The 13,346-nt window shown below is 36.5% G+C and overlaps 2 gene segments (V, D, J or C); one reads left to right on the top strand and one right to left on the bottom strand.

The window, feature by feature from the left end:
• Positions 1-6,957: 6,957 nt before the first annotated feature.
• Positions 6,958-7,508, top strand: LOC122846623 (the record flags this gene model as incomplete). The annotated part of the segment is given in 2 exon segments: positions 6,958-7,090; positions 7,183-7,508. Coding segments are annotated over 2 exon segments (459 nt in total), but the record flags the coding sequence as incomplete, so codon positions are not given.
• Positions 7,509-10,507: 2,999 nt separating this feature from the next.
• LOC122846622 overlaps positions 10,508-13,346 on the bottom strand; it is a 3,817-nt gene continuing 978 nt past the window's right edge. The window contains 3 exon segments of the C gene segment in view: positions 10,508-11,052; positions 11,883-11,984; positions 12,264-12,294. Coding sequence covers positions 10,729-11,052; positions 11,883-11,984; positions 12,264-12,294 — 457 coding nt within the window.

Below are 13,346 nucleotides of genomic sequence, written 5' to 3'. Positions count from 1 at the left end.
TCAGTAAAATTTGATAAAAGAAAATGATGAGGACAGACTGAAAATTGGTGACTGATGATTTTTTGACTGACTACAAATCTGACTAATTGTTTTGTGTTTTGTGTCTCTGTCTGTGTTACAATTCATGTTGCTGTGAAAGATTGTGTGAGAGAGTTAGAACAAATTTTTTAAACCAAATTATAGTCATCTGTCAGAATTAAACAAAAGTTCTAAGATGTGGACAACTGTCTTTATTTGAAAAGGAGTTATGACTTCAAAGAGGAAATTTAGAAATGAATTTTGACATGCAAAAACAACTTGATGAGAAATTAAATGAAACAATAAAAAAGAAAAACATTTTCTCAGAGAACAATGCAGATTACTGGGTAGAATTACAAAAGGTTAAAACACCAACTTGAATGATCCTTTGGCTGTATTCTCAGCGATCAGAGTATGGTACACCTGGACTTTATCCAGCCTCATATCTCACTTAAATTCCAAATGAGAGGAGGCTCCTTTGACAGTTTCAGCATTAAGGATCAACAACCAAAGTAATTCACTGGTCTCTGATAAGATGTTCACTCAGACTAAGTTAAATTAACTTACAGTCTACATTTTAAAATCTAACATGGCAAAGAATATAAGAGACTACTTTAACATGTTTCATGTTTATATGTGTTCTAAATGATTTAGAATTATAAAATATAAATAATGTTGGGTAATAAGTGGCAAAACTATAAATCAAAAGAGAGAAAAGATATACATGAGATATTTAGAACAAAAAACACAAAAGAAAGATAAACCTCATTGACTTATTTGCTTTTTTCCTTTTCCTCTGTCTGAGTCACAGGGTGCATCTGACCTCTTATGCTGTCCTGCAATGGATCAGATGAAGTCCCTTCATCACCAGCTTGACAGCATCAAGAAGACAAAGAAGAGTTCCATCACCTCCAGACACTAAAATGCAACTGAACTAAATCTGCTGATCTACTCCCTGATATCAGCGTGGAGAAGGGAAAGATAATGTGCTTCAGAGACGAAGACAACAAATTGAACTATTTGATGCTTGTTTCATTTGTGAACTGTTTGAACATTGACAGTCTGGATAACTCAAGATCCAACACCAGAAACTGCAGAGCGAGTTAAAGGGGGGAGGGAGGATTGCACCCCAGCGACGCCAAAAGCAAGAGGAGGGGGGAGAAATGAGACAGAAAGGAAACATCAAAAGATAAGTCCATACTGTTGTATACACTGTTATTGCAATGAAAACTTGTTTCTTTAACTTTTTCACATATTATCTAGCCAGAAAAGAAAGCTTTAGAGGCTTATGTTCAATATTAATTCTTTCAGTTTGTCCCAGTTAACTCTGAGTCCTGTACAGCAACCACTGAAGGATCCTCTTAGGGTCCACGCAGTCAAACCTAAAGGAAAACTGAAATTACTAAAAGGTCAGCAAAGACCTAACAAAACTTATGCCACTAAATTACACCAACTAAAAATCATCAAAGAGTCTAATAAAAAATGATTTGAAAGTTTTTTTTCTCTTCTTTCCTTTTTGAAGAAGTATCCTGGTAATACATAGTTTGAATTGAATTAAATATCTTGAGCATTGACAATAACTGATACTGAAGTAATATACAAAGTATTTGTTGATGTAAATTGAACAGTTAATCTAGAATTTAATTCTATAAATGAATTACATAGATGTGGGTACAGAACCAAATGGCTTCTGAAGCCACTGATTACAAAGAAAGTGAAGATGTTGGAGCTACAGCCCCAGCTGTGACGTCTGAAACAATCACTTTGTGAAGTTAAATACTCAAGTTCATGCGAGTGACACATGAACATATTCTGCTTTCCAGACTGAAGGAGAACAACAAATGATAGACAAGCAGTGCTCAAAGACATGCAGAATAACGCCAAAGTTGAAAAAGGATGGATAATTAAGGGCAAATTAATGATGAGAACATTTTTGAAGTCTGACAAACCAGTCCTACCTAAATCTTTATTTAAAGTTGTAGAAGCTCCTGCCATGTGTCAACAGGGGGGATGGAAACTATAATACAACAGCATTTCACAACATATGGTTTAAATTCTTACTAAAAACAAATTCTTACTACAAAAAACTAAAATAAAATTTTTGTACTGCATGTCCTGTCTGTGTGAAATATAATTCTCAGGGAAACATAAGGCCAAAACGAGGCAGGTTCCCAAAACCATCTTATCCATTTCAAACTACAAGATTTTTGAACTTTCAATAAAGTTTATAAATTGTTTTAATGATTGATGCATTTTAAATGGGTTGAAATAGTCTCAGAGCATGTAGATGTTTTGACAGTATTAAGCTATGTAAAACCATTATTTCAATAAATGGCATACCAAACTATTTATAGTGAATGGACCTTTTTAAACAAGGTTATAAAACATGGCCACCATTAGAATAGGATTAAAACCACTGACAATGAAAGAATCAATGGAACTGTAAAAGTAGATTAGTATGGAACAACTAACAGGCATGGCCAGAATGTTGATTGAAAGTTGTACAAAAATTACAACCACACAGGAAGGACTAACACCATTTGATAATTCATGGAAGACTGAGATTACTGATGTTTTCTTCAGATTTACAGAAAGCAGATGAGGAGCAAACACAGATTATGATCAGGACTCTAAGACAGAAAGAGGCTCAAATGCAAATTTACTGCCCTCTGACTCTGTTTCCCACAGGAAACATCAGAGACTGTTTATGTCAAAGTCTGAAAGAACTCCAGTCCACGGTGGAGGGACCACCAGTTGATCACTGATCACCACACCAATAGCCAGATTACTGAAGACCCAGATGGATACATCTCAGTCACTACAAGCTGCATACTTTGATCAAAGTCGGAGAGAGAAGGAGAGTTTTTGCTCAGGCTACATTATAGTTGTATCGTCTGGAACCCTGAAGAAACGCTAAGATTCTCATTTAGTTTGGGGTTCTGACATCCAACAGCAATGGAGACATATGCCAGATGGATTTCTACTGTACTGTGACTGCTGTTTGATGTTTGGAGAAAAGCCTGAGCTTCATCCGCATGACTCAGTACGAATCTGTGGTCAGTTGATGAATAGAACTGCTTATGAACATGATCACACTGTTGGAGATGCTTTATAATAACTCAGGTCTAGACAGGTAACATTACTGACAAACAGATGTGTCTCTGAAGCAGACCAATTCCCACTAAGAGGAGACAGACCATGGAGGAGGACTATTCATTGACCTCCATAGACTGTAAATATTTCAATCTTTTAAATTGTTCACTGCAGATGATTTTGTGGATCTCAACAAACTGTATATACCAAATCATTTCATTAGCAGGAGCTAAACCAGGATCTCTAAACTTTTTATAATAATGGACATGTTGTTCTAGACGGTGCCCTGAACCTGTGTAACAGAGTTTACACCTACTGTAAACAGGATTTCAAAGAACAGCCTGATTGAGAGTTCCACACTGCAAAGTCAAAGGACAACCAGACTGTGACAACCTGCTTCAGGAGAGGAGTAACATCACACTCAAAGAGGAGACAGGAGACAACACTGTTTAAGTGCCAGAAAATTATCTCACATGTTAAACTTATTCTTTGCAAATGAACATGTTTAAAATTAGGACAAATTGTTTCCTTGATTAACCCGATATGCTCATCAAAAGAGAATGATCTACACTAAACGAACAGTTAAATCAGAGGTCAAAAGATGGGAGGCCTAAACACATACTGAGTTCAAAATTCTTATTTAATGTGGAGAAAATTCATGCAAAGTCTTTTTTCCTGGGTTGGTCTAGGAGAGATCAATTTGAGACAAACATACGGATTACTTGACTAATCATTTCATTTTAAAATACTATGAAAGAAATGGCTGAACTGAGAAACATATTATGCAAACGTTGTCTTGATTTTCACTGTCAGGAGGGTTAAAATCTCCCAACGTCTTTATGTGCCTGATCAGGAACAGAGAACTATTTTGAGCTATATGAGCTGAAGATTTAAAACAGTCTTATGAGTCGAAGATGACTTGTTCAAGTTTCTGACTTTTCTGAACAATGATGAATTTCTGTAATCAACAAACAGATGACTTCATTTTGAATGACTCCTAATCAAACTGTGAACAAGTGTTGCTTAATTTGATTTTTTGTTTTTTTTTTCATTTATTACATTCTATTCCATTTATTCATTGTATGTTCTGTTGCAAAAATCTTGATCATTGTCTTTCCTCTTTTCTATACTTGGCTTTTGATAAGGTTTACACACTGTCAAAATGACAAAAATGTAGAATTTATTATCTTTGTTATACAGTTCAAATTCAACTGTTAAAGTGTTCTCTTCCTTGTCTGTTTATCTTCTGACCTGGATCAGATTGTTAATTTTAGACAAATTTTATCAATGGAGAATGCCTAAATTGTCAAGTATTTTGTTTTGTTATAAATAAGATTTGAACTGCTCAGATCAGATTAGTTATCAATAAAAATACTTAGATCATATGTTTTACGACCTCTGCTGTTTTTACAACTGCTCAGTTTTTCTTTATACAAACATTTGCTGAAGATCAGAACTCTCTGTGAACGGCTTGAGAAGCTGCCATCAGAGTTTTTTGAAAAATTTAAATCATATATACGTTGTCTGTGTTCTTTATCAGGTTCAAAAAGTATCTATCAATGATGATCTGAGTTGGTACCTGCAGAAACCTGACAGCCTAAAATTATTTTATAAAATAATTAATCTGATACTCCCAGTCATTTCAGCAGCAGTGGATCAGAGCCTCAGTTCACTCTGACAATCAGTGGAGTTCAGGCTGAAGATGCTGGAGATTATTACTGTCTGGGTTACCATGGTAGCGGCGTGTTCACACAGTGATTTATAGTCGTACAAAAACCTCCTTCAGTCTGACTGAAAGCTGCAGGTGCAGAGAAATGATGAGAACTGGTTCAGTGAACACATCACAGAAGTTACAAGTAAAACCAAAGAATATCTAAGGTTCAAATCCACTAAATGATTATTTTATAAACACAGATGTTGAAATTAGTTTTATAATTATGGATTCTCTATAAGTTTTCTGAAGCTTTGCCTCACAAACACTAAAGAGTCTTTAGATTTTACCTAAAGGTTTTTACATGTGCAGGTTTCTAAAACATTTTATAAACTTTAAAGAAATGAAGATGAGATGATGTTTGATGAAGAACATGAACGTTGAAACACAACAATAAATACAAAGACAGTGATTCTTTAAATCTGCACTTTTATTGAAACAATCCATTTACTCCAAGTTACATGAGAAACACAAAGAAATGAAAGGTGAAAAGTAATGATTGTGAATAAAACATGACAGCATGATGGTTTCCAGCCATGAAGCTGCAGCTCTACTCTGAGCAGCGGTCAGGCTCCAGGGTTTGAGTGACAGGACTCTGTCCACTCTGATTGGCCTCACAGCTCACTGAGCCCGCCTCCACTGGTCAGCAGGAGGCTCAGGTGCTGCTCCACCTGAGGCGTCCCCTCCAGCACCTCCAGGCTGCTAGACACCCCTGAGGACCTGCTGCCCCCACCTTCCAGCCCAGCCTCCAGGTGGAGGGAAGCCGCTGGCCAGACACACCAGAGTGACGCTCTGCTGCTGCTGCTCTGGAGGGGAGGTCAGGGTGCAACACACCCACTGGAGAGAGGGGGAAAAGACGCAGCAGTGAGAACCCAGGCTGCTGGAGACACTTCACTTTCGTTACTCAGCACGTCTTCATCACAGGAGACTCTGAGTAACGAATCGCTGAGACGATTTTCTGATGGTTCAACTGAGAGACCAAACATTCAAGTGGAAACAGTTCAAACGTCCACATCTGTTTCTTTCACTTCCTTTAAACTACATGGAAAACAAATGAACCATGAACACAAAGCTGCTCTGAGTTCACTCACTAAATATTAGTTCAGTTTGACAGGAATTCAGCTTGAACGTTTAAAAATGAAGAAATTATCACAAACATGTTGGATTAACAGATACAAATGACCCAGAAAATACAAAAAACTGAGAAAAGAAGTAAAATGTTGGTTTTGATGATAGAAAAATTCAAACTTAAATTATCCAAAACATTAATAAAATGACTTTGAACTGTATATTTTATTGTTTCTCAAGATCATTTTTACTGGATGTTTGTTTTAGATTTTCACAGTTGTGGAGCAACACAAACTTCTGTGAAGCTCAGTAACAAATTTATAAACATTTACATTTTTAAATCAAATAAAATGAACAAACTTTGCTGGAAATTAAATCAGTAAAGTTAAAAAAAGTTTAATTCTTTTAATTTTGCTACAAAGAAAAACTTTCTGGTACTTACAGTCAACGATGAGTTTGGTTCCTCCACCAAAAGTGAACCACAGTGATACAAACTCATTGAGAGGCCGTACAAAAACCTCCTGCACTGTCAGTAGACATCTAGCTGCTGAAATTATGTTTTTAAAGTCATAAAAATCCCAGATTAAACTGTATTTAATCTGCAAATCATTCAACATTAATTCAGCTTTAAATTGCTTCATAATTTTAAAGAATATTTTTGGTTTATCATTAATGAGAATCAAGAGTTACTTTCCATCCTGTGCAACATTGTTTAACAATTCAGCTTCTATTATGTTTAAATGCTAAAACTATTTTTCAATGTAACTTAATTAATAAAAATATTTTAAAATATCATCTTACATTGATATATAATATATTTACCTGTGAGTTTTATAAAAAGAGTCAAATGATCCTAGGATGTCCAAGACAGATTTAATTTGAATCCAAGAAGTGAAAATCCTTCATGTTGTTTCTGTTTGATTTTCTTCTATTGCAATAAGATGATGAGAGTTTTAAATCCAGTATCTATTAGTGTTGGTTCAGTGTCTCTGTTTGTCTGGTGCTGAGAGCAGAGAAATGATTTCCATAGAGTGGAGGCTTTGCATGGTCAGCTGATCCTCCAGTGAACTGAGAAGGTTTATAGTCCTGTGAGTTCAACACTGCAGGACTCAGATCTGTCAGTCAAGCCAGCAGAAGCAACAAGCACCATGACCCTCATCACCATCCTCATCTGGACGCTGAGCTGCTGCTGTTTTACAGGTTCATTCACTCAGCAACATTTCTAACATGATGTGCTGCCTTTTCTCTCCTTTCTTTCTGCTGACAAATGAAGGATTTGTTTTTGTCTGCAGGATGCAGAGCTCAGATCACTGTGACTCAACCTGCAGTGAAGACGATTACACCAGGATCCACTGTCACTATCAACTGTAAAACAAATCAGAATGTTTACAGATGGTCGGATGGTGACGAGGGTATGTTCTGGTATCAGCAGAAACCAGGACAACCTCCAAAACTCCTGATACGCTCTGTCAGCACACTTCACTCAGGAACTCCAGCTCGGTTTAGTGGCAGTGGAAGCGGCTCTGACTTCACTTTGACCATCAGTGGAATTCAGGCTGAAGATGCTGCAGTTTATTATTGTCAGAGTCACCACAGTGGCTACGTGTTCACACAGTGATTATTAGTCGTACAAAAACCTCCCTCAGTCAGACTGCAGACACTCTGAGCTGTTAGAGCAGAAAGTGAACAGACTCTGATACAGATCACTGAACACAGAGATGAAACCTCACCAAGGCCTGAAGCTCTGCAGTAAATCTTTATAATTAACTACAATTAATATTTTATAAAATATTAAAACGTTTCTTTCCATCAAATAAAGAAAAAGTCCATGATGAATACACATTAATATTTAATAAATTCAGTTTTCATACATAATTGTGTCCATTTCTTTCAGTAAACACAACATAGATCTTTATTAATTTTTATTACCAGAATAATTTAATTTGGAAGATAAATCACATGAAACATTTATAAATTTCCCCTTAATTTTTGCAACATCAAGTTTAAAAACTAAATCAGGTTGAATTTATCTACAGTAAGTTTCTCCAGGAAATGATTATTTTCTTGTAATCAAAAGAAACAACGTCAGTTTTGATTCAAATGTTTCATGAAACAAAACAACCACTGACAACGTAAGGCAGTGTCCAAAGGATTCATTTAGTGGACCATTGAATGATTCCTTACTGCAAAATCACCAAAAACATTTTCTTACATGTTGGTTACATCTTTTAATCTTTTAATAAACAAGGTTGTTGTATTTTTTTGATTTCTTAGTGAACTGAACCACATTTATCCAGAGACTTTTCCTCAAACATCAGGTAAACCTAAATCTCAATTAAATCATCAAACTTGAATAAAGCTGCAAACCTTTTCAAAGAAACAGCAGATCCAAAACTTTTTACTTTAGTTGAGAATGGAGAAAATTTATTTTGTTTATTCAATGAAGCAAAACAAATTGTAAAACTACAGAATGTACTGAGATAATTCATGAATAAATATTTAATTCTTGTATTTTGCATCTGCCTGACCTTTCACCTCCTCACACTCCAGGTGTCTGTTTGACTGTTTGCTGCTTTGAATGATTGCTGTGCTTCGCTGCTCCTGGATCAGTTTAAAGTGAAACTCAGAGAAGCTCCTCTGCAGCCTGACGGTCCAATTTTTCTCAGCTATGATGTTACTGAGTCCTCTGTTGATCACGCTGCTGCTGCAGCTGCAAGGTGAGGAACGACCAGCTTCTGTTTTCATTTGTTCTCAGATGAAAGACAGTCAAATGTTTTCTACTTTTTCCATCACATCACTGTGACTCAACCTGCAGTGGAGACGATTACACCAGGATCCACTGTAACTATCAACTGTACAACCAATCAGGATGTTTTCAGATGGCCTGATGGTGACGAGGGTTTGAACTGGTATCAGCAGAAACCAGGACAGCCTCCAAAGAATCTAATTTATCTTGTAAAAAAGCTTCAGGCAGAAACTCCACCTCTTAGTAATCTTTCACTTTGACCATCAGTTCAGGCTGAAGATGCTGCAGTTCAAGAGACCTTTGCAGGGCTCTATTTAAAAGCACAGAACAAAAACACTGTACAACAACACAGCAACAACCCATAATAATCAATAATCTAATTGGATCTAACTATATCACTGCCATCATGAGGGGAAATGCAAAGCAAATCTAGTCTATATTTTCCCCAACAGTATAAAGTTTCTGTTTCTGCTGCTGACAGTCATGGAGGTCTGAGTTGATCTGAGACTGAAGCTGTTAAACACACCAGAGGAGAAAAGGTCAAAGGTTATAACGTTATGAAATAAGATAATTTGCTGTCATTTTTCAAATTAAGCCCTAATAAAATCTATTTAACCTCTAGAACAACTTGGCTGCAGACTGATTTATAGATCCAAAAACTCAAAGGGGTTAAATCTATATAATAGTTTGATGTTAAACCTCTAGATCTAGAATTATAAGACTGAGATATCAAGGCAGTGATTGGGGCCTGAGGGGCCTCCAGACATTCAGGGGCCTCCAAACATTCAGGGGCCTCCAGACCCTCAGGGACCTCCAGACATTCAGGGGCCTCCAGACACTCAGGGCCTCCAGACATTAAGGGGCCTCCAGACACTCAGGGCCTCCAGTTCATACTCCAGACATTCAGCCTCCAGACATTCAGGGGATAGACATTCACCTCCAGATTCAGGGTCAGACACTCAGCTAGAAATGTTTGAATTGTAACAGACCATAGATCTAAACCTGTATTTAAGAGAATAAATAAATGTTATTACATTTTATTTAATGCATTCAGCTGAGAAAATAAATATTACATTTAGGATTTAATTAGACGTTTACTTTGTAAAAAGTTTAAAGAATCATCTTGATAGTTTGATTGTTGTGTTAAACAACAATATTGTAATCTTTGTGTGAACTGTTTTACAAAACTCACAGGAAACAACCAATAATCAATTGATTTAACTCTGTAATAAACCTGATTTTTAGATTCATGAGATAATCAAACAAAATTTCATTTCAGTAATTCAGATTATCTGATATCAACATTTACTTTCCCTGAGATAACAAAATATTTTTACTCAGTGTAATCAAACTGATTGCCTTTTTTTTATTAAAGGATCAATTGAAATTTATCTTTACATATTTTACTGAACTAATCCAAGGAGTGATCACTGCTTTTTAAAGTAATTTAATGCTCAACAAGACACTGTGGATACAAAACAATTAACCTAGAAGAAAACATCTTTTTAGCATTAAAATCGAATCTTTGATTTATATTTGTGCTTTTATGTTGATAACTTTATAGAGTCAGATTGTTTTCAGTTTGTTCTCCCATGAACAATCCTTAGTTGACTTGATATTCATAGTTTATTAGATGAAATTTTCTTTTCTTTGTTTCAAATAAATTCACAAAGAATCATGTTTTCTGATAATATTTCTGATCCAAAGGTTTTATAGTAAAATATGATTGAAAAACTGCAGAAGTTTTCAACAAGAAAACTGTTTCACTTGTTTTAATCAGTTGTTATTAGTGACCATTATTGAAAGTGTGACTCTGGATAAAAATGAACTTTTGTCTTGTTGTCATGACAGCAATGAAACACTCTCCATTATAATGTATCAGAGCAAGCTTTATTAAAACACACAGCAAATGAATCCCACTCACATCCAGCTGCTGAGCTTCACACATTAGTCTAAGTTGTTGAACGTTTGTCAGCAGTTTAGTTCAGCGTCACACAAGCTTTAGTTTGTCTTCATCCAGACTCCTATTGATGAGAGCAGCAGGTGTTTGTCCTGCTGCTCTCCCACTAACAGCTCCTGCTCTGGGCCTCAGTCAGCCTCTCTGGCCCTCACACTGGCTCCTTGTGATGCTCTGGACCTGGCTCTGGCCCTGATGCTCCACCCTGCAGGAGTACAGCTCTCCTCTCATCCACTTCTCCTGGCTCAGGCTCAAGGTGCTGCTGCTGCCGTAGCGTCCGCTCTTCTCCTCCTCGGAGCTGCTCAGGACCCCCTCTGTCACCGCCGTCCACCTCCCAGCTCACCTGGGCTCCCTGAGGAGAGTAGCCGCTCAGCAGGCAGAGCAGCGTGGCCGAGCCCCCAGAGAGCTGCTCAGAGGAGGGGGGCAGCAGAGAGACTGAGGGTCTGACCGTGGGGCCGGCTGGAGGGGAGAGCAGAGACACACGAGGAGCAGATCAACGTCTGCTGGTCGGGACACACAGATATCATAGTGGATTATAATAACACTGAGGAGACGGATGATTTAGAGGCTGGGATTAATTCATCCGTGTTTACTTCACTTTCAGCTTTTTATTTCACGTTAAAATCTCCTGCAGCTTCCAGATGAAAACACATCAGAGCTGAAATGTTCTGACCTCGACTCGTCAGGACTTGGAATCAAAAGAGCAACATGACATCAAATATAAATGTGAATAAAACAACATTTTACTGTAAATCTAGTGGCTCTGTAAAGATTTGGTTCATGAAAACAAAATGGCTGAACACAGTGAAAGATTTTCCATCTGTCTGTTTCACTTCCTCTTTACTGCATCAAGTTAACGGACTGGAAACTTAAATTGCTCAAAATAAAGTTTATATTTTTATGTTATTTATTTAATATTTTATTACAGGCACTGCCAACAAATTTTAATGCATTAAATGTTTAATTTAAGGATATATTGGTGGTTTAGCAAAGAATCTTTGATAAAGTCTAAAAAGAATATATCACTATTTAATTTAAAAAACAGAACTGATGTAATATTTTGTTTTAAATAATCACTTAATGTGGTAAACAAAATAAAATACATATAAAAAGTTTATGACATATAAATGGTTTGACTGAATGGTAACATCTTGAATCTTTTGACAAAAAAAACAAACAAATACGAAAAAAAACACATAAAATGCTCCCAAAAATAATAACGTTTAATCAGAATAAAGATTAATTAAAACTTATTTTTGATTTATATAATAATAAATGTTGATACTTACAGTCAACGATGAGTTTGGTTCCTCCACCAAAAGTGTACCACAGTGATACAAACTCATTGAGAGGCCGTACAAAAACCTCCTGCACTGTCAGTAGACATCTAGCTGCTGAAATTATGTTTTTAAAGTCATAAAAATCCCAGTTTAAACTGTATTTAATCTGCAAATCATTCAACATTAATTCAGCTTTAAATTGCTTCATAATTTTAAAGAATATTTTTGGTTTATCATTAATGAGAATCAAGAGTTACTTTCCATCCTGTGCAACATTGTTTAACAATTCAGCTTCTATTATGTTTAAATGCTAAAACTATTTTTCAATGTAACTTAATTAATAAAAAGTTTTTAAAAATATCATCTTACATTGATATATAATATATTTACCTGTGAGTTTTATAAAAAGAGTCAAATGATCCTAGGATGTCCAAGACAGATTTAATTTGAATCCAAGAAGTGAAAATCCTTCATGTTGTTTCTGTTTGATTTTCTTCTATTGCAATAAGATGATGAGAGTTTTAAATCCAGTATCTATTAGTGTTGGTTCAGTGTCTCTGTTTGTCTGGTGCTGAGAGCAGAGAAATGATTTCCATAGAGTGGAGGCTTTGCATGGTCAGCTGATCCTCCAGTGAACTGAGAAGGTTTATAGTCCTGTGAGTTCAACACTGCAGGACTCAGATCTGTCAGTCAAGCCAGCAGAAGCAACAAGCACCATGACCCTCATCACCATCCTCATCTGGACGCTGAGCTGCTGCTGTTTTACAGGTTCATTCACTCAGCAACATTTCTAACATGATGTGCTGCCTTTTCTCTCCTTTCTTTCTGCTGACAAATGAAGGATTTGTTTTTGTCTGCAGGATGCAGAGCTCAGATCACTGTGACTCAACCTGCAGTGAAGACGATTACACCAGGATCCACTGTCACTATCAACTGTAAAACAAATCAGGATGTTTACAGTGGAATTGTTTTGTCCTGGTATCAGCAGAAACCAGGACAGCCTCCAAAGCTCCTGATATATTGGGTGGATCATCTTGAGTCAGGAACTCCAATTCGGTTTAGTGGCAGTGGAATCGACTCTGACTTCAATTTGACCATCAGTGGAGTTCAGGCTGAAGATGCTGCAGTTTATTACTGTCAGAGTTACCATGAAATAGATGATGCCGGCGTGTTCACACAGTGATTATTAGCCGTACAAAAACCTCCCTCAGTCAGACTGCAGACACTCTGAGCTGTTAGAGCAGAAAGTGAACAGACTCTGATACAGATCACTGAACACAGAGATGAAACCTCACCATCTTTTTCTCAGTTTAATATTTCTTCTATTGATGCTCTTTCCACAGATTAAAACTGTAATAGAGTGGTTTGTTGCTCTCTAGTGGTAAAAATACAGATAAACATGTTCTAGGTATAGTTTTTAGTAGGCTAACTTATTAGTTTGGGTTAGCAAAGACACTGATCTGACGTGGCTTT

Source organism: Gambusia affinis, linkage group LG16, assembly GCF_019740435.1.
Source record: "Gambusia affinis linkage group LG16, SWU_Gaff_1.0, whole genome shotgun sequence".
Taxonomy (NCBI): domain Eukaryota; kingdom Metazoa; phylum Chordata; class Actinopteri; order Cyprinodontiformes; family Poeciliidae; genus Gambusia; species Gambusia affinis.
Note: the sequence above shows the minus strand (reverse complement) of the source record. Positions and strands in the feature narration are given on the sequence as shown.